The 25386-nt window shown below is 37.4% G+C and overlaps 1 protein-coding gene across 3 annotated transcripts in view; it reads left to right on the top strand.

Moving 5' to 3' along the window:
* LOC5570913 (exportin-1) overlaps positions 1–25386 on the top strand; it is a 40514-nt gene that overhangs the window by 5608 nt on the left and 9520 nt on the right. For 2 of the 3 annotated variants that reach the window (XR_002500509.1, XM_001653342.2), the window contains exons 2-4: positions 21325–23643; positions 23714–24003; positions 24072–24173. Coding sequence is in view for 2 of the 3 variants with exons in the window: in XM_001653342.2 (XP_001653392.1) it covers positions 22101–23643; positions 23714–24003; positions 24072–24173 (1935 nt within the window). In the remaining variant the exon portion in view is untranslated. The remainder of the gene's footprint in view (positions 1–21324; positions 23644–23713; positions 24004–24071; positions 24174–25386) is intronic. The other variant, XM_021844937.1, reaches the window with a different exon arrangement.

The following is a 25386-nucleotide window of genomic DNA, read 5'->3' as shown; positions in this document are numbered from 1 at the left end:
TTAATAATTCACATATTCAGTAAAATATAACAATTAATTTCACTTACCCCATTTACCCACTTGCCCCGCGGTATGTTATAACATTTATGTAACATCAATGAAGCCAGAGTTTTGCGCAACTTTGGCGACATGTAGCTCAAAATTGTGACGTGGTAAAACGTTTCTGGAAACGGAATCAGATTTAGCTATCCCAAAACTACTAGAGACACATAATTTGATCCTTGAGACACGAAAAAATATAATTTTTGTTGCGCTGTGTAACACAACAACTCGTTGGAATAGTTAATTCAAACATCATCGACAGATTGGCTTTTTTACGATTCTCCAAACCAGGTAGGCCCTTAGATTGAACATGGTTTCAGTTTGGACCTTTAATTAAACATAGTTCCAATGAGGCCAATGCAATTTGTAAATTTTGTTGATTATATACAGTCAACTCTAAATATTGAAGGGACCATCGAGTTAGGGAGATATCGAGTTACAGAATACAAAAGCAGTACAACTGCGTTCCAAGGTACCATCGAGTTAGCCATGAAAACCAACTTTTACTATGGACCGATGCACGAGTTCACTATTTGACTTTTAAGCGGTGCCGTGCTATTTACGTAGGACCATAGCAACGAGTGAATTCGGCACCGCTCAAACGTCAAATTAGTGAAATCATGCATCGGTCCATGGACCTATGCACGAGTTCACTAATTTGACGTTTGAGCGGTGCCGAGTTCACTGGTTTCCATGGTTACATAGATAACACGGCACCGCTAAAACGTCAACGAGTGAACGCGTGCATTGGTCATGGTTCTCTAACTCGATATCGAGATACGAAATATCGAGTAAGGGAGAGTTAACTGTAAATAGATGGTATAATCCCAGAACAGTATCAAACAATTATGAGAAAACGAAATAATGGTTAAATATAAAAAAGAGCATGAAGCATGTACGAAAGGGTCCATCTGATTTTGATGGAAATTTTTAGTCAGGCCCTTTTATGTGTCCCATTATCAGATAGGGAGTATTGTGTGGTCTTTTGAAACTATAGCTTGCTCTTTTGAGGCGTGCGACGGAATCAAGATCAATCGTTTTTGGTTTGCGTTGTGCGAGTGTGAAAAAATATTCGTGTTCAATCTAAGAGGGATTACCAACTGATGAGCTCGTTTCATGGTTATGATACCACATTTTTTCGTGGCAACGTTGAATTGATGTAATTTTCAAACAAATTATGGATGGTTCGTCACTACAAGTGTTGGCATAAACCCATATTCCTGTTTTATATGATAATGAAATACACATATCTTTCTTCTTTCGTCATTAATAAAAACAACCTTTGAAAAGCTCTACATTATGAATGTCGACGGTTTTTTTTTTAATGTTGTAGATAGTTTTAAGTAAGAACTCCCAGATCTTTTTCCTCCTTCCTAATAAACTCCTTTCACGTGGTGATCGTGTAGATGCAGAGGAATTCTCGGTCTCTAGAAGCAACAATCATTATACACTAATATTCCCTTTCTTCCCAACTGATTTCGAAAATAAGCGAAAATTCCCATCCCTTACTGATTTGGATCGAAATGCAATTCTTACCAGTTCCGATCCATCAAGGAGTAGCAACCATTGACACGTACAGGCAATCCAATAATCCCTCCCTCCTGAAATTCCTCTAAAGGTTCCTTAAGGAATTGGCACTGATTTCTTAAGGAACGATTGGATAAATTTCTCCAGAATTCGCTACAGGGAATTATTCAGTAGTCCAACGCTGATACCTACAGTACTGCAAGTAGCGGAAGAATTTTATGGTGTGAAAATCTAAATTAAATTACTCGAGAAATCATTGGAAAATGCTTAGTTATACCTAGAGCAAATTATGTAGAAATCATTAGAGAACTTCCTACAAAAATGGCCGTAAGAATAATTGACCAAATCGCTGTAGGAACGAATTTCTTCAACCCTAATAAACCTATGTGGATTTTCTAAGACGATTGGTTTGGGAATATTTGAAAGATGTACTAGACAGAGTAATCCAGTAGTACTATGTGTAGCACATCTTTCAAATATTCTCAAAGCAATCGTCTTAGAAAATCCACATAGGCGGTGTCCATCATTTTTCCAATAATTTCTTCAGAAATGTTTTAGGAAAATCTACCAAGACTTCTCATAGGTCCAGAATAGACAGTATGGAAGAAAAATAAAGTTGTATAATTCCACGGGGCACCACCCAGGATTATTCCTTAGAGTTAGACTTCCTGAAAACTTCAGCTCATTTGGACGTTCCATGAGCCTGGCGCAATTGAATTGAAGTTAATAGGGGATTTCAAGCTCAAACGAATGGGAAACATCACATCATCTACTGTTTGGTTAAGGAATATTGTTGACAGCGTTCAATTGAACCCAGAATGTCAAAACACCTGTTAATACTATAGCGATCAATATTGTATAGGGTTATATCGTGTTTAAAATTGATAAAGCTGGTGTGCTGCTTTGTATTTCTTCAATATAGCTTGATGGTAGCCACTAAGCGCACCTATGACGCTGGGCGAGTTGCTGCCCAAGGCGCCTGTATATACACGGAGAACAAAATATAGTGTTCGTAATCATTTTTCCGGTCAATTTAACTATATTTTAAGGTTAATTTGGAGATAACTAAAAATATAGTTGAATTGACAGTATATTGTTAAGCATAACTATACCATATAGTTGTTGATAACTATATTTTTGATTGAATTTACAAACGTCAAACGTCAAAATTTAACTATATTTTAGTTGACTCAAAGTGAATTTTATTGAGTTTACAATATTTTGCAATGTTTACTCAGCATTTTGTTCTGCTTGATCAACATATCTGAAAAGATTCGTTGCTGCTTTATCGATCTAAAAATAACATTGCAAAAATGAAAACAAAGGGCGAGTCGACAAACTTGATATGTGGTCTCCTGCGTAAGAGGTGGTCATCTTAGCACCTACACTATTCCTTGCAAGTTAGAAGTAAGTAGATTTGTGAGCATGACTTGAAGTCTAGGGAGGTGAATGTTTGCGAATAGTGATAATTATCAAAATTATAATTGTTATAAGTACAAGTGGATAGCACAATCAAAGAAGTGTGTGTATTTGATTTGACGTTAATTTAGTATTGGCATAAGTTAATTTTATTTCGAAACAACTATTTGTGCGTAAGTAAAACTAATTGACAGGATTGTTATCTTAACATACAGAAATTCTTCTGCGTGTATGTGATTGTACGGGAGTGCTAATCTAAGCCTAACTTTCAACAACTGAAATGATAATGAAAATGAGCTTGAATCCATATACAATCTTCAGCAATTATTCATTAGGGTATCAACTAGTGTATTTGTCATTCTGGGCTCAATTGGCTGCGATCATTTAGTATACAGCCTATATTCGCATAAGTCCCATGTTCTATGTGATTTCCTATATTCATGAGACTGTTATGCGAATATGGGCAGTATACGGAAAGAAACAGTGAAATAGGCTCAATTTTCAATATATTTGGAATAAGTATTCCATACAAACTTCGAATTGAATGCGCCAGCTGGTGGAGCAACTAATAAGGTTTCCAAATTATTCGTGTTCATGACTATTATTTTATACCAGTAAATCTATATGTATATTTCTCTTTTTTATGAGTAATTCATTCATGTTTCAGTTTCTCAAAAAAACATGTGCTGGTTTCATTTAAACGCTGAGCTTTAAAACAAGAAAGTTTATAACATTAAGGTGAAGATGAATCGAAGCCAAAGTTCAAATTTTCAAGAGCACGGATCTGGTGAACCAAACATCCATTTGAGCTGAAAACCTAATCGATTGGTCACCACCAGCTAGTGATCAATCGATTAAGTTTTCAGCTCAAACGGATGTTTGGTTCTCCAGATCCGTGCTCTTGAAAATTTGAACTTTGGCTTCGATTCATCTTCACCTTAAGCAAAAGTTCATGTAGAGCTTATTCTTAACATATCGTATCCCGACCAACCAGTCTTCATAATTCTTTATAGATCTTTGACCAACGATGGCGATCGCTAGCGGTTCAAAACGAATCTATATCGATCGCTATCGAAAATCTCTGACTGGTTGACCGGGATGAAGTTCTATTAATATTTTTCAACATTGAATCAATCCTTTCAAGCACTAGAATAACAACCAAATGGTGACTGCTACATTCATAAAAACTGTATACGCCTATTCAATGCATGGAAAAAAAACAAAAAATATTTTGTATGGCATATAATCTTAAAAAAATGCCGTAAAAAAGATTTCCATTTTATCAACAACTATTTGATTACGAAAAGCAACATATCGCCATTGAAATACAACTAGTGATCTAGTGAGGTCTTTGATTAGTATGTTATGAAAAGTAAATGCGCTGGTTTTTTGTTTGAAAATTAACGGTCAATTTTTTTTTAATAGAACTTGGGAATTCCGGGAAACAGAAAATCATTTCCCGGGAAATGCTCCCGGGATTGAAAACTCTATCAACCAATTGAGTTGAAATTTTGAGAGAGCTATTATCTTACCCTAAGGCACATATCTAGGGGGAGCTCCGTTGAGTTTTACAACTTTTTTTTTTGTTTAAGGGCCAGTCTAGTCCAGATGTTCCTCCAAAGCTCCTTGAAAGAGTTCTGTCAGATTATCGTGTATTTTACAAAGAATTTATTATAGATTACTTTAAAAGTTCATCTTCAATATTTCGGGAAAAATTTCATTAAAGATTCCCTGGAAGGTTTTTTGCACAAATTTTTTGAGGGCTGGAAGATTTTTGGAAAATTGTTTGAAGAATTTCTGAGACAATTTTTAGAAGAAGCTCTGCAGTTTCTCTCAAAGGTATACTTAGAGAAATTTCGTGTTGAAATCCCAAGAAATCCCAGGTGGAATCTGCATTACTTTGCTAAAATATTGATTGAGAAACTACTTGTTAAACTTTTAATGTCTTAAAAGTTCTAAGCGAAAATTTTAAAAGAAATCCTAGGATTAATTCTGGGAAGAACTGGGAAGCAATCCTCCGCTTGAGAAATTTATCGAATAATCTTGGGAAGAATTCCTGAACGAAAATTGAAATTTCTCGAAGAGGTAGAAGAGGTATTCTTGGGAAAAATCGTGGTTGAATTCTTAGAGGATACCTCTTAAAGAAAAATATCGGAAAAATTGATGAGTGGATTAATTACTGAAGAGATACTCGGAGTAATATCCAAACAAAAATCTTAATGCTTTGAATTTCTGAAATAAAAACATGAAGGATACGTAGAGTAATTTCACGGGGAATTCCCAAATAAATTCTAAGAAATAACATCTGACCAATGTCTGGTTGAATTATTAAAATTGGGAGTATTTTCTCTGGCACCTTTTCGATCCCTTCTCGGTTCCAATCCAGCCTTTTTATTTCAGGCATGAAGTCCATAAAGTCTAAACACTTGGTCACTACCAAGCCTGTTATTCACGCAGTTTTTAAATATTCTACATTTGAATTTGACAAATTTTAGAAATGTTAGTGAAGGATCAATTCGTTACATTCCTCGAAAGCTACACTAGACAAAGTTTCGAAAACTATCGAAGCAAATGCAGACGAAGAGATTAGAATAATCGAGCATTGTTGGCGACTGTGTTTTACTTCCTTCCCTCGTGGCTTTTACCTCGTTGTATCATGTTTATGATATGGAAGCATCCGTAGTAGGAATCACCTACCTAGAGGTACTCGAATGCTATACGAACATATTTCCTTTGCCTGTGCGACCTTGTAGCGGTATATGATAGGCGCAAGAAGGAAATCAAAAACGTGCGTTTGTTAGTGCAGCTGTTTGTTTCGACTGTGAGTACCTAGGTACCTGGCTTATGATGCTCCGTTTAGTCAGTGCCAATGAAGGTCAGACAGAACGGCTTCGCTGAAACCGGTATGGAAGCAAAACAAAAGAATTTTTGTTATTTGCTGTTAATCGACCACCGTTTAACACTTGTTGGTCAGTTCATTATTGGGCAAATTAAGAATCAATCAAAGACAGATGCTAATAATATCTACCAGATTTATCTTATCAGTTCATAACCCATCAACACCTCGCAAACTGTTTTTCCATACAAAATTTGGAAATTTTGGTCGAACGTAGACTTTGGTCATTCATTGCCTCTTTCTCCCAAAGAGTCCACGTGATTAATGGATGACCCTAATAAGTCGGTTTGTTCATCCAGAAGCGGTCTGATCTTTGGGTCTTCATTGTGTAGACAATTGAAAGCACAATTTTATATATTTTCAACCACCCTTCCCCTGCTGTAAGACATTTTCGTTTAAAATTCAATATAATTAATATAAACCAAGATATGCTGAAACTATTGAATCGCTTGATTATCTAAATGGTTATCAATTCTAACAATAATTGTAAAAATAATAGACAATTTATTCAACGAAATTGTCTAAATTACCTAATAGACAGTTTCTAAAAAAAAATCTAACGTATTTCAGTGCTCGAGGTGAATTCATGTCCTGGGGAGTTTATGCAGCAGTTTTTTTTAAGCACCGTGACCTGCTCTAATTTCATGTACCGTGCCAACACCATATTCTGAACGGTCTGTTTCATATAATGAACATTCATCATTTTTACATTCAAAATAGTAACTTGATTCATGGTAACATTTCAAAACTAAAATACATGTTCAAGTTGTTTTTTGTTGTTTGCTGTCCATAATAAGGAACACAATGTGCTCATAATTAGGACCATTGATGTATACCCGAGCAAAGCTTGAGATCATATTGAAAACTAATTTTGATATTGTGATGTCGCGAATTTTGATAACTCAGTTTGCTGTCATTTTTGTCGTTTTAACGGTTAAAATATTAAAACTAAGAGTAGATAAATGTTCACATGAAATCAAATTGAAAACTATTTTTGCTATCAGTTACAGCAAATTGAAAACTGTTTCTGCTATCATGGAGGGCAAATTGAGAACTCATTGAGATGTACATATTTTCAATTGATATTGAAACGAGTCTGCGACAAAATAAATGTTTCATGTTTATATTCTCATAGTGTTTATACATGTAGCACGAATAAATTTGTAATTATATCAAATGAAAACTTTACTACTGTCGTTGGGGGTGAGAATTGGTCAAAAAAGGATATGTACGATTTATTTATTGAATAACTTTCGCAATTTAACTCCAATAAACTTGGCGTGTATGTACTTTGATGGTACATTAACAACTGTCCAAAATATCATAGAAAAATATTTATTCACTGCGGCACCACAAGTGAATGAAAAATGACCCAATCTCACCCCATAGAGGGGGTGACATTGGGTCACTGTAACTGAAATAACTTGTTTTTGAGAATATGATTGCAAAACCATTCACAGCTGAGAAATATTGATGAAATACGATGCAAACAAGATGAAAAGACATCTAAAATATTTCACAAGTATGATAAACCCACTTAAAAGAACTATTATGGCGAAAAAAAAAGAACAGCTTTGAGAAAACACATGTAAGCCTAGCATTTATCGTCAAGTTTACATAAATTTTCTTGTTTTTTTACCTCAAATTGTCTTCAAAGTCCCATCCTCATTGCCATAAAGCCTATTCAGTTCCCCCAAAGGTTTACAGAAACAGTGATTATTTAAAACCTTCGCAAATAGTTAAATTTCGGAGCGACATTCCACGATCAATACATTTTAGGCACATGTTGACGTCATAATCCCGGTATTTCAGCGATCTAACTCATTTGTACTTCCGTGAGATGTTTGTATAATATGGAAACACTGATAAATAATAAAATTAAAAAAAAAATCCGTTAGATAAATTATTACGATGTTGTTGCGCACGTAAAACAGTTGCTGGTTTGAGAAGTTGTCAAAATGCGTTGCATTGTTATGCAATGCACGGAATCCTCAACTAGACTTGTTTGATGTTTCAGCGATGCTGTATTTAGAAAGAATAAACACATCTTAATGATGCAAGAGTACACATGGCACCGTAAAACGACAAAAAAGTAGTCTTGTGATTTCATTCACCATCGTTCTTCCTTGACCCAATCCCCCCCATTTTCAATGTTTTAGACACCGTACCGAAAAAAATGAAATTTTTGTAGAAAAATCAAATAGATTCCGGAAAATACGTGCGAAGTGTATTGAAAAGACATACAATCTTCTACTAATATAACAATACAGATTAAAGTACATGCGTTAAACTTGGCACAGGAGAAATTAAATGGTGTAAATTTTGTCTAGTTTCAACATACAAGTTTATTGATATATTAAACAAAAACTACTATTCCTAAAAATGTATATTGTGATTAATTATGTGTAATAATATGTTCTTTAACATATGAATTATAAATTTTAGTAATATTAGCGTTATTAACTGAAATATTTCATAAATCATATTTTTCCGTTTTGACCCAATCTCACCCCCAGACCCATTGTCACCCCCATCGACGGTAATTTAAAATGATATCAGAACGAAAACTAAATATAATATCGAATATTTCAACGACAAATTGATATCAAATTATGGTACCAACTTGATGCTGAAAACAGAATATGTTTTCGACTTTTTTTTTTGGGCTTAGCTCGGGTATAGCGTCCATAATTAGAAACATGCTCTAGATTTTTAAATGATTGTATATTCAGTATATGGTGCTTGCACGGTATTCGGAAACTATGTGGAATTTTAGCATATTTATTTTTTCAAATGATTTTTACAAACGATAGCACATCAACTATTCATAAGAGCATAACTGTACTCTCACACCGAGCAGGTAGGAGAATGCTCTGCTGTTAGTCCAATCAAATGCCATATAAGCCATATTCCATTGCTCTTGCGGTGGTTAATTTTGCCGTGTTCCTGAGTCGATTGAGGCTAGCCACCTTCGAAGAGGGTTAGTTTGCCTCAGCCACCAACTGATAGTGACGGAGGGTGGATGTGCTCCCCAAAGCACGGTCCTCCGTGCGGCGTCTTCTGGTGGCTGGACGGGTTTTTTGTGGAGGGGCTGGGAATCGAACCCATGACCATCCGATTTTGAAGCGAATGCGTTAACCTCAAGGCTACGGACCCCCTTAATTTTGTTTCTATTGATCAGCAAAAAAATATGAAATATTCACGATTAGTCCATATAGAGACTTCCCAGACAACCAGAATGTACGTATAACGAAATCACCTTTTGCGTTATGCGATGCTTCTATGTGCAAAGTTTCACGTATAAGATGTCGCGAAAAGGCCTTATGCGTACAAAAGTGGAGGCGATATACGTGCATATTTTATATGATGAAACATAACATCGAATGCGAGTGTGTTGATTTTCTTGCGAATTAGTAGGTACTCTTATGCGACTTAATTTGTGATAACAAAGATTATTTGACAGCTGCTACGGATTGATCTGACTTGTTATGTACGAGTATACGGGACGAAATCAAATGTACATATGAACTTATAAAATAACGTTTTATGCGAGAAAACTCATCGATCAAACGATTTCATCCACCATGCAGTGCGGGTGTGATACAGTGTGTATGAATAAACAACTTTTTCCGTAAACTGTTATGCGACTTCTGGTTGTCTGGGTTATCCCTTCATTTTTTTAATATAGGATTGCACCAATTTCATATTTTCCACCACATTTTCGGTGGTAATTGTTATATAATCCTCTTCTTGACATTACGGCCTCACTGGGACAGAGTCTGCTTCTCAGATTGTGTTCTTATGAGAACTTCCACAGTTTTTAACTGAGAGCTTTCTTTGCCAATTTTGCCATTATGCAAAGATCCTGGACCAACCGGGAATCAAAAACCCAGACACCTTCAGCATCGCTTTGCTTTGTAGCCGCGGACTGTAACCACTCGAAACTTATGATTTATACAAATGTCATCGTGTCAAACGACATTCATATGACAGTTTGTTTGCGATTCTCAATTTCCTTCTACCGTTCGTACTGTGTGTGAGAGGTGACGGTAGCGCATGAAAGCAGAAAAAGAAAATGACTGCTGACCGTTGCATCTAAACGAACGTCGCTCAGAATCTCGAATGTTTACAGCACTGGTTCCGATCAATCACGGAGTAGCAAGAGTAGCAACCATTGACATGTACAGTCAGCCTATTCTATGGTAATCCAAGAACAGCGTGTGAAAGACACGTTTTGAGGATTTTTATTTAGACAGTTTCACTATCAAAATAATTTATATAAAAATAATAATAATATTATAAAAATAATAATTACTATTAGATTGATCTAATCGACATAGCATCTTATTCTGAAAAATATGTCATTACCTAGTAACAGACGCGTGTACCTGTTCTACGAATAGCAATTTGTGAATGTTCATTACAAATGAGTAGTGAAAAAATAGCTGATTTCAGTATTTTATTTTTTTGCATTATATTATTGTACATCAGTCAAAATATCAATAGTCCATTTACGAGACGTTTTTGAACAACTGATCGCTTGTTTTATGAATGCAATTTTGACAGGAGGCGGTGTTGTAACGTGTGAAAGTAACAGCAATATCACCCTATATCTACTTACTTTCAAATCGCTTAAGTTTTCTGCTCGTCCTAAGCGCTTATCACACGATTGGTCCTCCAAATATCTATATGGATAGCGCCACGCCTGCCAGGAGCTCAAGTTTGCTGGCACTTACAGCAGAATTGATGGCCATCATCCTCGAGGGCGCCGCTATAGACATAGATGCCTTTTCACAGGCATATTCAACGTGACTGCTGAAGCTGATCTTTGGCATCGACCATTATACCCCAAAATGCCTGATCCCCTCAAATATGGATATAAACTGCGCTTGCGATCATATATTCTTCCTAAATCGATTCGCCATATACCGGAGTTTATTTTACATATCCGGGTTATCTATGACACTATATATATTTTAGCTGTGTGGATTCACACTTTTTTATTCATTCACGTTGAAACTTATTTGAATAGTTTTAATGTGTGACACATATAAAAAATATATGAAGTTTTCATAGTGCACTTTCTCTCCGTCTTCAATTTTCCATAGTGGCAAACTCGTGAAGGGCGAAAAGTTAGTCAAACATAGATAAACTAACCAACTTCAATTCTCACTTGCTGATGAGTTACATTAATACATCAAGAAGAGTGCAATTCATGCTGTAGCATTACCGCTTAGCAAGCGAAATTTGATCACAAAGAGGAAAAATCTTTCATCACGAAAGGGCTTGAGTATTTAGGACAACAAAACTTGTTATGTATCTAAACCACAAATTTACCATCTGTGGATAGATTAATTGTGCGTCGCCAACGAAACCTATTGAACCAAATAGCACCCTACATAAATAGCTTTGCGTCTATTCTTGAATTAACACGTTTCTGCTCATGCATTCGATTGACTTATTCGCATGTTGTTATCACATATTCTATTATTGTTACTATACTATTATATTGAAAGGAAATGACGCACATATAAACCATACCTTCCTCCATCTTACCGAGGAGTCAGCATATCGAATGCGATTTTTGTTTATTTTTAATCCATTCGCATCCCAAGTGAGATGAAGTGCAAAGGCCAGTATTTTGTGTTGCTTTCATCTGCTGTTTTCATCCAGCAACGAACGGTACTCTTTTTTCCGTCACAACCTCGCCTTGTACATCATTCTCTCGGTTCTGCCCACCCCCGTCGAGTCATGCCTCTTTATACGTTGAACTACCTAAACAGCTCAACTCCAAATTCGACCAGACCCCGAACGTTACATTACGTCCATCTCTCATAGGCCAGAAATGGAAATTTTCCAAACGCTGTCCAAAATCACATAACGTCGCTTCTCTTCGGTTCGATGCCTGGCGCATTTCTCCGAAACGCCATGGTTCCGTTCCGTTCGGCTGTTGTTTTCTGATGGTCTTCACACTCACGACATTGCTCACCACGTTCTCACCCGACGATTTCTCGCTATCACGTTCCGTCTGAATGTGAACCCCCTCTGAACACTGAACGGTGTGCATGCGGAGGGTTCTTCTGTTTTGTTATATTCCCGCTCGTTTCCTCGGTCTCACACGAACTCGAACTTGACCAGACCAGCCGCCCAAAGCTAGAGAGATGTACCTACTACCTCTACGGTGCAGCCCGCTGTGTTGTGTGGAAGCACGCTGCCTTCGTGTGATCTGTTTGGCAATATACAGAGAACTATAGAGATGGTTTGGCTGATGCATGCAGTGATGGTATGCGTCATCAGTTGCTGTGAGGTTTGTGACGTGTGTTTGTGGAACAAACAGAACATACCAAAAGTAACGAGCATTTTGGTCAAAAAGTTTGTAGTAGATTTGCCTTTGCATTGTTATCAAGGGGTGGGTCTACTGCCCTAGGGCCCAGATAGCAGAAGTGATAAAAGCGCAGCTTTTCTGCAAAATAAAATAAGGTGAATTTGAATCTTAAAAAGGGAAATTTCTCCGACTTTTTAGGATATACAATATCTCCGTGTTTTACACACGATATACAAATACAAAAATGATCATGGCAAAAAAGCTCTCATATAATAACTGTGGGAGTACTCGTAAGAACACTTAGCTGAGATGCAGGCTTTGTCCCAGTGGAGACGTAACGTTAGAGAGAAAAGGAATTGACATAAATAAAAACTGATGTTCTTCTTGTTCGTAACAATGTCCCATTAGACATCATATCAATGAAAAATTTGATTTAGTTATATCCAAAACCAATCCCAAATTTTGGAAATTACGATTTATTTTATTGGACTTTGGAAAATTACATTATAACTGATGTTGCACTCTGTTGAGTATTTTGAAAATTCTCTCATAACGTATTAGATGGGCTAAAACCAGGGTTGTCGGTGGTGCGGCACACCCACACTTTGTCTGTCTGCAGATTTCCTCCTTGTAAGACCGAAGAAAAACAAAACACTACCTCCATTAGTACTTCAGGAACTCTTTCACAGATTCTTCGAGGGAGATCCGCATGAATTCTTTCAATGTTCTTCCAAATTTTAGTGAAATTCCTCCAGAATGTCCTACAAAAAAGCTTTCAGCAGTTCACTGCTGATACTTGGAATAATTTTCATAATTGTCGCGCTTATTCTCCCATTGATTCTACCACGATTTCTACCCCCGAAATTGTTTCATATATTTCTGGAAGGAATCCAAAGATTTCAACGTGAGTTTTTCTAGAATAAATTCCTAGTAATTCCTGAAAAGATATCCCATCGATTTGTAACGCCGATTGTTTTTAATAATTCTCAAAGCTATTTTTTTTAGATATCATTTGCTTATTTTTCCTTATACTTCTTTTTTTTAAGTCATGATTGGAACGTGATATCAAAAAATAATTGAATTTTAATATCACTCCACTTCATTTCATCATTCACAAATTTCATAACACTGAAGGAGGTGGAAGTGAAATTATTTCTAGAGGTATTCCCTAGCCTTGAGGTAAAGTCCGTGGCGACCAAGCAAAGCCGTGTTGAAGGTGTATGGGTTTGATTTCCGACCGGTCCAGGATCTTTCTGTAATTTCCTTGACTTCCCTGGGCGTAGAGTATCATCATTATGTCTACAACACGATATACGAAAGCGAAAATGGCAAATTTCGCAAAGAAAGCTCTCAGTTAATAAGTGTGGAAGTTCTCATAGAACACTAAGCTGCATAGCAATCTGTCTCAGTGGGTACGTAATGCTAAGAGAAAGAATGTATAATTAGAGAATTTCCTGGTCCGTTGCCGGGCGTATTGTACAGTTCCATTTTCGTCAATCTCGTTCAAGGTTCCCATGTCCTCTTCCACTGCGTACAGCCAGCCTTCTTGGCCTTCCACTAAGTCACCGACCTCTGCCAGGTTCTTTGCTGAATAATACTTTCGTATGTTTCGTATCCATAGAGAGCCACCGAAAGTATCAACATTTTACATACGATGCTTTGTTTTTCGTTTGTAAACTAGTAGGTGTAAGCGGGGCAAGATGAGCACCCTTCATTTGTGACGTTCTGATTAATGTTTTTCAATAAATTATTTGAGGTGCTGATGAATAACATTAAATTAATATGACGGCTAAACATTTCAACTAAAAAATCAACATCACAACTTAAATATTGTCAAAAGCACTGTTTTGATTCATATTACTGACAGCATTAAATTCCGTAATTTAAAGCATGTATCGAAAACAACGTAAAAAAAAGCATGTATGGAAAACATTTCACACGAAATGTTTCAATTTGTGCCGTTCAAAAGTTCTTACTATTGAGGCTCGTTTTAGTCAACATTTCCCATTTGTAATCTATGAAAATTTATAATGCTCAATTGCCTGAGACTCTTTGGTGCTTTGTCGATTTCAATTGATGATTTAATTTTTCTATTTATGATTTTCATGAGCTGTCCATAATTTGAATCAAATTATCCGGAATATGAGGCAAAAGTGAGAAAGCGTCCGAAATAAGAATCATGAAAAGTTCACACATTTCTATTTATTTTAAACTAGTGGTCCCGGCAAACTTCGTCTTGCCATCAAGTAGGCTGCTGAAAAACGCTATGGATCGTCCCATACAAAATGACAGTTCCATTCACTCTCGTGTATCCAGTTTTCCTAGTGAATATCCTGAGTTTTTTATTCACACAAACACTTCGGAACCCTTGACGAACAAAGCGGAGAAAGAATCATTCAAATCTATTGACCCGTTCGCAAGACACTTTGTTGAAAACAGCAACTAGGGACACCGATCTTCTAGCAAGGCAATGAAAAGACACAGTTGTTTCATTTGGCCTATGCTGTAAAGCTAGAATTTATTAAATATTTAGTCTTAATTCTAACATTTAATATATTGTATACTTACAACTTCGGTGCTTTACATCCGTGCTATTGCTTGTTTTCATTTACTTTGACAGCACGGGTGCAAAACAAAACCGAAGAACACAACATAAATAGTCCGACAAAGTACAGGGGTTCACAAAACATTTCTCACGTAACACACTTCGTGACATACAAACACCATTCCATTTTTATTTATAAAGATTATTCATGTAGCAGATTCAAAATCTTCACTCACCATTCGAAAGTTAAGTTTTTATATGGTTTCTAATTTGCTATACTTCGTTGAGGTCTTATGTGTCCGTTAAGTGTTCGTGAGTTCGATCCTCGAAGTTTCCTGAAAGGCACGAATGCCTCTTCTACTGCCGGTAAATCCCGATGATGTCGATGTCGTCCGCAAATCCAAGGAGCATATGAGAACGTGTGATAATGGTACCGCTTCTCTGTACACCGGCTCTCTTGATAGCACCTTCGAGCGTTATGTTAAACAGCAAGTTAGAGAGAACGTCACCCTGCTTTAATCCATCTAAGGCTACGAACTGTGAGATGCCGACTTGAACTTTTATGTTGATCAAATTTAACCCATTTTTTCCACGAGTGCTAGTCATTGTTTGTCTCGCAGGAAACCCATTCAAAATACACACTTCACATGAAGATGCATCCCTCCTAGGCAGAAAATTAACTCAATGAATAGACTTAATCAGAAAATTTGTGGCCGTATGTTAGTTAAAAACATATTTTGACCAGTTGTAGTTGAACGTACGCATAATTTGGACCAAGCAAATTTTTTTTCTTATCAATTTGTGGTCTTTATTTTACATGTTGTATAATTTTTAGCGTGACGAAATCATGACCGTACATTTCTAGATGTACTCTGATCATTTTTAAGAAAATTTTAGTTTGACTGCAGCTTGGCTGCTTGTTGATTTTCATTTCGCATCCCCCAGGTTACGAACGATGACGAAATCTTGTCCACCACCTGCACACATTATTGCACGATCAGTCTAATCCACCAATCTGTGCTGCCGTCATCTTGTCGAATCCGACATGTTCTAAGCAACCGATGGATACTCAATTAATCTTGGCTTCTGTCAACTCCATAAAGTGTCAAAGCCATATACGTGGTCTAATCAGCTTTGCCGGAAAGCCATGTTCGGACATAAATTGCCACAACTCGTTTCCCTTCAGTGTTCGCTGCTTTAACCCGTAGGCTACGGGGCTGACATACAAAATTTAAATTGCTCGTATTTGAGTATAACTCCATATTTTCTAATCAAATTTTGAGGATTGCTTCACTGTTAGTTGTAGTTTCATAAGTGATTGGAAGATATAGCTCCGGAGTATTGTGGACAAAATTATTCCAGAACATCTCTGGGTCAGGTAGGGTAAAAATCACATAAACTTCCGTTTAGAGCTCATTTATCATTTGGAAACGAAATGTTTTCATACAAAATGTGAACAGACCCGTTATTTGTAATAAGTTATGGAGGCTCAGGATATTTTGAAAATTTATAATTCACCTAAAGTTAAACTAAGGCCTCCAGAATATTCTGGAATTTTGCCATAATCAACACAGGTTCATAAGTTATTTTTTAGCGATTGATGTCTACATTTGTTGGCTTACAGCACTTACTAAGCCTTACCAGACGTGTCCACCAATTTTGAAAAGAAATTGGGTATGGGAAGTCATTAAAATCGTCCTGGAATTCAGGTTCTTGTGATTTACCAAATCTACTACAGTCTATACTAACCCAATAGGGTCCTAAAGCCTTGTCCCAATTTTAGTGCCAAACGCATAAGTTTAGGTCAAAAACATATGTTTACTCAATTTTCTAATGTTTTCCGATGGTTTAAGCCCAAAAAACATTTTTTAAGTTTTTTTTTAAACTTTGTCACACCCCTTGGTTTAAACTCAAATGTTGGGTGTATTTTGTTTCCCGTGTCCCTTCCGAAATGTCAGAAAAGAACAACCCCAATGTTAAAAAGTTTAACCCCTGTGATATTTTTGTCGACTAAGCGAACGTCAAACATGATCTCAAGTGTCAAGGTTCATTTATGGATCCAATTTTTACATTAAAGTTTTAATATGATTTATCCGATACTTGAGCGGGAAAAAATGCTAAAGTAGTTGCAGTAACATGCTCTTTCGTAATATTAAATGAAAGCAAGATTTCATTAAACATTTTAGGACCCTATTCTCTTGAAACTTTCTCATTCCTATCCATGAAGCCGCCCGGGACCAGGCTGTTCTACGCCGATGATACAAAAGTCTATATGATCGTCGACTCCTTGGATGACTGCCATCACCTTCAGAGATTGTTGAATTTTTTCGAAGCGTGGTGCTCACGAAACTGCATGACGTTGAGCATTGAAAAATGCCAAGTTATATCGTTTAACCGAAAGCGGAACCCTATTCATTTCCAATACACGCTATCTGGTACAGCGATTGAACGAGTACAACGTGTCCGTGATTTGGGCGTTTGGTTGGACAAAGAATTCACGTTCAACTATCACTTCAATTACATCATTTCGAGAGCAAAGAAACAGATTGGTTTTGTTCTGAAGGTAACAGAAGGTTTCAGCGACCCGCTGTGTCTGAGATTTCTTTACTGCGCTCTAGTTCGTTCTATTCTGGAATTTGCTGCGATAGTGTGGTGTCCGTTCGACGCCAGTTGGATTACCCGAATTGAATCTGCTCAGAGAAAATTCCTGCGCCACGCCCTTAGAAATCTTCCTTGGCGTGATCCCAGTAACCTGCCTCCTTACGAAGACCGCTGTCGTTTATTAGGGATTGATACTTTGGAGAACAGGCGTTGTGTATCGCAAGCCGCTTTTGTAGCCAAGTTGCTTCAAGGGGACATCGATTCGCCATCCCTTCTGGCTGATGTTAGCATCTACGCTCCGGAGCGGAATCTGCGTAGACGGAATTTTGTCAGTCTCGGCAGTCGGAACACTCTATACGGACAGCATGACCCAACTAGATATATGGCAACGAAATTTATCATCTTTTCGATTTTAACATCACTATGACGACGCTTCGTAATCGATTTGCTGAATACTACTAGACATAGTTAAGTGTGCATTTCATGTAATGTTGATGTTTGCTGCTCGTTTTGTTTGTTAGTTTTACTTATATTCATTAAGACAAATTTTATGTCAGATGGATCAAATACAAATAAATAAATAAATAAATAAATATGGCTCAAAGAGTGTACTGCTATGAATATTGATAATCTCAGGGTCTTCAGAACATACTGAAGTTGTGGGCATTAATTTATATATGTAACTTAACATTTTATTCAAATAAAATATTTTTAACATAACCTTACTTGATCACAAATCTTCGTTAAAGTTAAAAATTAATTGTTTCCAGGCTTATTGATTGTACTATGAATTTCAAATTACTATTATGACAATATTTACAATATCTGCTGAATCTACTGGTACTGTTTCTCACTTGTTTTGAACATCTGATATAGCAGTATCTGTAAGGTCATCATCAAAGCTTTGGAAATGTGATTCGGATGTTTCCTCTCCTTTCTGGCGTTACATCATAATTGATACAGAACCGCTTCTCAGCAGAACCTGTTCTTATGAGAATTTTCACAGTTATTTACTGGGATCTTTTCATCTTTTAACAAAGAGATCCTCAACTGGTTCAGTCTCAATTGGGACGTAACGCCAGACAGAAGAGGAAACATCCGAATCACATTTTCAAAGTTTTGAGGATATCCTTACACATACTGCGATATCAGATGTTTGAAACAAGTGAGAAACAAGTTTTTTGGTCAGGGCTGACCTAGAATATTTCTAACAGTATGAAAACCAATAAGTTTTCTTTAGATTCCATGGATTATTTTTGGTGTGTTCTTAGCGCAGAAGTATTAATAAATTTCATTACATGAAGTCGTGAATACATCTCAGAAATTATTTCTATATCTATGAGATGATTAAATGCTTCAAAATCAATTACTGGTCGAATTCCTGAAAATCCCGTAAGATGATTCCTGTAGGAACCCGTCGATAGAGCATAGAAATCAAAAAATCAACTCAGAAGGGAAATTGGGTGAATTTCTGAAGGAATCTTTAAAACAGTGTTTAGAGGAATATGAATTATAGGTCAGACTTCATCAAGAATATCCTAAGAAAGCTTCAACAAAACGTATTTTGAAAGGATCTTTTAAAGAATTTATGAAGTTATTGTAGGCACAATATCAATAAAACTTTAAGAAGCAAATTTTTAAGGAATACCTCTATGCATACTGAAGAAAATGAAAAATAGAAGACATTAACAAGGAGTAAAAGAAGATAATTATTGAAGTCATTCCTTAAAAAAATAAAATAATTCTACATGAATTTTGGGTGTAGTTTGTGGTCGAATTCAAGAGAGTACCCAGACAATCAGAAATCGCATAAGAATTAACGTTAAAACTCGTTTACTAGTACAAATAACATCATACCCGCTCAAAACGGTGACGAAAACCGTTTTAGTGATGAGTTTCGTCGCATAAAATGATATTTTTTGAGTTCGTTAATGCATTTTGTTTCGTTCCGTATACATGTACAAAGTAAATCGAAACGATGACAGAAAAGTTTTCAATAAAATAAAATACATCGCATAACGCAAAAGGTGATTTCGCTATACGTACATTCAGGTTGTTTGGAAGAAACTTCAATTTAGACTAAAAACCCCTTCAGTGACCCGGTATGTTTCAGGAACATTTTATGAAATTATTTTTTTAAGGTTAATAGTTTTTCAAAAGAATGATGGTTTGGTGGACTCCATGAGATTTCCAATCTATCATGAAGTTATTTTTGTATAAATACGAGACAATCTTCGAAGAATTCTAACACAAGATTAATTCCCATAATAAAAGGCATTGCCATTGCCCCCTCTGGCTACGCTCATGCGTGCACGACATCATCATCAATTTTAATGTAGACGTGGTAAAACATGAGGAAAACCATTTCTTGACAATTTTTAAATAGGCTGACAAAATCGAGTGTAGCCAAAAGCTGACAGAATCGGGTCAGTACTGTAATGTCAAATATACAAACCTAATTTTTTTTTTTGCAATTTCTCATATGCTGTTCAATATGCTGTTTTTCATTACGCAACTGTTTTGAGTTGCGTTATGAATCATTACTTCTACTGGGGCTTTCCTTAGCGGAGTGGTTAGAGTCCGCTGCTACAAAGCAAAGCCATGCTAAAGGTGTCTGGGTTCGAATCCCGGTCGATCCAGGATCTTTTCGTAAAGAAAATTTCCTTGACTTCCCTGGACGTAAATGCCAAGAAGAAGAAGAATGAATCATTACACATTTTTTTTTTCAGAAATCGCATAATGATGGTGAATGCATTCCGATACAATTTCTGATAACAGCTGAACAGCTCGGTAAAATTAATTAACGAAGTACAATATTCGGTGAAAAATCACCGGAAATTTTTTTTAAATAAAATTTCGACGGAATTACGGTGTTTTACTCTACCGAACTGTTCAGCTGTTGAAATTCACGGATTCCGGTAAAATGAGTTTAGTGTGTAAGGATTTTTTTTGCCAAAATAAGAATGTTCATGGAATTAAATCGAGCTCATCCTTAGAGTGTTTATCTTGCCCCGTCTGACCCTAGGATGTGATAATAGCCGCAACATGTCTTTTCACTTACGGGAAATACCTGGGAGGGAGGCACCGACACTACACACGAAATTTGATACAATTGTTTTCCAAATTGCAAGATAATTGCAGTTTGCCAACGACAATCAAGACAGGCTTAGTGAAAATCGCTAGTTTTCATTTGTTGTGTACCTTCGATCTTTCTGGACAAACATTGAAAAAGGGCCGCAGTTTTCTATGCGTTCAATTTTCAGCTTTGATGAAAACAGTAAAAAGAGCCTCATTTCAATACGTTACATTTAATTAGAATAAACGGTGCTCTCGTGACGTTACTTTTGAATGTGCATGAATTGATTCTAATTCGATTTTTGCTACTTTTGATGGAATGCAAAAACATGCTTAGACTAATTACGCGCTTTTATAATGTTTGTCCATTGTTTAAGATCCGGGCTCACAGTGACAGTTCGTGACAGCAAAATCTCGGCTCACTGTGACGTAGAGAAATTTTGTATTGGTTTCTCCCTCCCAGGGAAATACCATTGTCAGCATGTCACAAGTGTTGCAAGATAAATAACTCCTTCAACGTATTCAAATACACATCCCCATAAAACACTAACTCATCACCAACACTACTAGTCTTACCTCTATCTCCATCTGCGACCATGTAATTCGATTTAGTAGCATAATTGGTAAGGCCTATTCTCGTTGTCTACATCTTCAGGCGGAACGAAAGCCTTTACCATTGAACCGTGCTATTTTTGTATGTGTATACCGTTTGATACCCCACCGATACCCCACAAATAAATTTAGGTTAATTCCAAGACAGACATTGAAGCGCAGGTTTGCAACCATTTGCTATCCGGACGTCGGTAACTAAATAAACTCCACTGAGAAGTCACACGATTCATATTGCACAAATTTGAACATTTTAATAATCGCAAACCCTTTATCTTATCGCAGGATTGTTGAATGTTGATGCGTTTGGTGTACTTGAGATCATCCAACATCCAGAAGCAGATTGAAGCAACGATCGTAAAGCAGAAGCAGCAGCAGCAGAAAACAACATCCACCGCAGTTGCAGCAGCAAGAGGACTTCCGCTGACCTTTTGATGTTTTCCATCTCTCAATCTTTGATCCGGCGTTTGATGAAGTAGGCTCTTCGTAGCTTCCTGGCGCGAAACCACTGGAAACAGACACGGCCTCACAGTGGATCAAGGCGTGCGCCGTGTGTGCAAGGATCGAGAGTGTGAGATTGCGAGAGAGTGAATGCATTTCGCGGATATTCGTAAGAGAATATTCCTGGTTTCTGTCTGAGGTTTGTCTGAGATCTGACTGAGGGCAACAGCGTTTAAGTGCGGTGAGGCGTATCCGAGGTGTGCGATCTTTACTTCTGTGCGAGAGTGATAATAAAGCGAGAGTAACCAACCACCTGGCCGCGAAGAAGTGCAAACGCTGAACGAGGACATTTCAATGTAAGCTAGCCACTAAACCATCAACCAAGCATCAACATATCTGCGAGCGTGCGAATGGTGCGAGAGTGAATTCTAACGAGCGCCCGGAAGATTTGAGCGAGTGCGACAAGTCAATAGTGAAAGGAAAGAAGTGTGTGAAGTGCTATTCTCTGCGGTATTTGGATTAGTTTGTAATTTGTGACTTGTTTTTGTACCTTACTATTGCTATATCTAGTTTTTAACAACGCGAGTGCAACGTGCGTTCGAGAGTGACCTACCAGCAACATGTCGATGGTAATGGTCCGTACGGAAGAGGCCAACAAGTTGTTGGACTTCTCGCAAAAGCTAGACATCGGTCTGCTGGATAGTGTCGTGGATTGCCTGTACAGTAGCACTGGTGAGCAGCTGAGAATGGCCCAAAACATTCTCACCACCTTGAAGGAACATCCCGATGCATGGACCAGGGTCGATAGTATCCTGGAATTCTCGCAGAATCAACAAACCAAATTCTACGCACTGCAGATCCTAGAGGAGGTGATCAAGACCCGTTGGAAAATCCTGCCACGCAACCAGTGCGAGGGAATCAAAAAATATGTTGTAGGATTGATCATCAAAACATCCCAGGATGCAACCGTAATGGAAGCTAATAAAGTTTATCTAAATAAGCTTAATATTATTCTGGTACAAATTTTGAAACGGGAATGGCCAAATAATTGGGAAACATTCATCAGTGACATTGTGGGGGCATCGAAAACAAATGAAACACTCTGCCAAAACAATATGATCATCTTGAAATTGTTGAGCGAAGAAGTGTTCGACTTTTGCTCTGGCCAGATCACTCAGACCAAGGCCAAACATCTGAAGGACACTATGTGCTCCGAGTTCTCCCAGGTGTTTCAACTGTGTCAATTCGTTCTAGAAAATTCACTGAATGCACCTCTGATATCCGCTACTCTCGAAACTTTGCTAAAATTCTTGAACTGGATTCCCCTTGGGTACATTTTCGAGACAAAGCTTATCGACATGTTGGTTTGCCGCTTCCTAACGATACCCATGTTCAGGAATATCACATTGAAATGCCTCTCGGAGATCGCAGGCTTGCAGTTGGCCAACTACGGACACATCTTCGTGGCAATGTTCAAACAGACGATGGAACAGTTCGACAGTATGATTCCCTCCTGTACCAACATGAATCAAATCTACATGAATGGCTCGGATGACGAGCAATGCTTCGTACAAAATTTGGCCATGTTTTTGTGTACCTTCCTGCGAGTACATTCGGCGCTCGTCGAAAAACGGGAAACGATGGATACGGTGCTCAAGGCGCTTGGCTACCTAGTAATGATCTCGGAAGTCGAAGATGTTGAAATCTTTAAAATTTGCCTCGAGTATTGGAACAGTCTCGCGTCGGAACTGTACAAAGAATCCTACAGTTCGAGCCAGCGTCGTACTTTCTATGCTAAGATTTTGTCCAAGGTGCGCTACATTATGATCTCGCGGATGGCCAAGCCCGAGGAAGTGCTCGTTGTCGAGAACGAAAACGGCGAGGTGGTGCGTGAGTTCATGAAGGACACCAATAGTATTAACCTGTACAAGAATATGCGAGAAACGCTCGTATATCTGACCCATCTGGATTACGCTGACACCGAGCGTATCATGACGGAGAAACTGTGTCACCAGGTGAATGGTTCCGAGTTTTCGTGGAAGAATTTGAACACGCTCTGCTGGGCTATCGGGTCCATCTCTGGTGCCTTCTTCGAGGACGACGAAAAACGGTTTCTGGTCACGGTGATCAAGGAGCTGCTCGGACTCTGCGAACACAAAAAGGGTATGTGTGGTTGATTTTTAAATAAGGGAATGGGAGCATTAATTCGAATCTTTCCTATTGCGTGATACAGGAAAGGACAACAAAGCAATCATAGCATCGAATATCATGTACGTGGTTGGGCAGTATCCTCGGTTTTTGCGGGCCCACTGGAAGTTCTTGAAAACGGTCGTCAACAAGCTGTTTGAGTTCATGCACGAAACGCACGATGGTGTGCAGGACATGGCCTGTGATACTTTCATCAAAATCGCCCTGAAATGCCGGAGGCACTTTGTTCAGCTACAACCCAACGAATCGTGTACCTTCATCGAGGAAATCCTTGCCACCATGAGCACGATCATCTGCGATCTGCAGCCGCAACAGGTAAAACCTTCGAGGAGTCTATTTTTTGCTTTGAACGTTATACTTATAAGTTGATCTCGTGATTCTAGGTTCATACATTTTATGAAGCTGTCGGTTACATGATCTCGGCCCAGGTTGATCAGGTTCACCAGAACGTATTGATCGAAAAGTACATGATGCTTCCGAATCAGGTAAGTAAACTTTACTAATCCCAAAGATTCTAACTTTCCCCAGAATGTATCATTCCTCAAAATGTTGAAACTCTGACCTGTTCAATGTCCAAGTCCATGTTCAATCCAGTGCGCATTTCTGTATTCGGTCACTAGTAAATAACTACTTGGGCACCTCTATGATCCGTTTTGGCCGATTTATGTTTTTAAACTGCATGATAATCGGCAGTTAGATAAACTTCTATACGGAGCATATTGTTGTAAAATATGAAGCCAGTAGCTCAAAAAATATTCTTGCGGGAGAAACAGAAGTACCGGAAGTAAAATACGTATCCCTATTTAAAATTCTCTATTAAATGAGTGCCTGGTAAAAAATCTGAAATCTGTTTGAGTAGAATAACAAAAATACATTTTGAAGCTGCATAAGAAATTGATGATTTACACACTATATTTTTATGTAATGCTTCGAAAAAAAAAATCTTAAGCCATTCTTGTCCAAAACAAAAAACAATCGAAATCTGAAAGGTCGTTTAAGTATTCTTGTGCAGATTTTTGGTTAGTTCCTGACGAAATACTTGGCAAAATTCTTGATGGACTTCTGAGAAGATATTTTTTTTGGATTCATGTAAAACTTTTTAGCCAGATTTTCAAGAGAACTTTTAAATGTACAGTCAACCCTTCATGAGTCGATATTGGAGGGACCATCGACTCATGGAAATATCGAGTCATGGAACGGCAACGCTATGGAAAGCCGTTTGAGGGGACCATCTTAGTAACCATGATTTTCAATATGGTTCCATGAGTCGATATCGAGTAATGGAACATCGACTCATGGAGGTTTAACTGTAGTTTGCTGAAATATAGTTCCCATAAAATAATCTCATTTGATTCAGAACGAGTTTCACCATTTTAAAAATTCCTCCAGAAACCCAAGGCATTCTTAGATGGGAATTATTGCAAAGTTCAATTTTGTCTGAATAGTTGAAATTTTAAGCTTTCATTCCATACAAAAAGATTGGAAATCGGTTAAGCTGTTCAAAAGTTATATTTTTTTTTAAACATTACAAATCTAATGCGCTGAGACCTACAGTGTGTGCCGATAAAAAATGACTGATTTTTTATTTTCAAAAAAATATATCTCAAAAACTAAAAAACATGCATTGCTGAAAATTTAACAGTATACGTAAAATTTTCTGAACTTTCAAGAAAAAATGAGAACAGCGATAGCCCCTTT

The sequence above is a fragment of the Aedes aegypti genome, chromosome 2 (genome assembly GCF_002204515.2).
Source record: "Aedes aegypti strain LVP_AGWG chromosome 2, AaegL5.0 Primary Assembly, whole genome shotgun sequence".
Lineage (NCBI taxonomy): Eukaryota > Metazoa > Arthropoda > Insecta > Diptera > Culicidae > Aedes > Aedes aegypti.
Note: the sequence above shows the minus strand (reverse complement) of the source record. Positions and strands in the feature narration are given on the sequence as shown.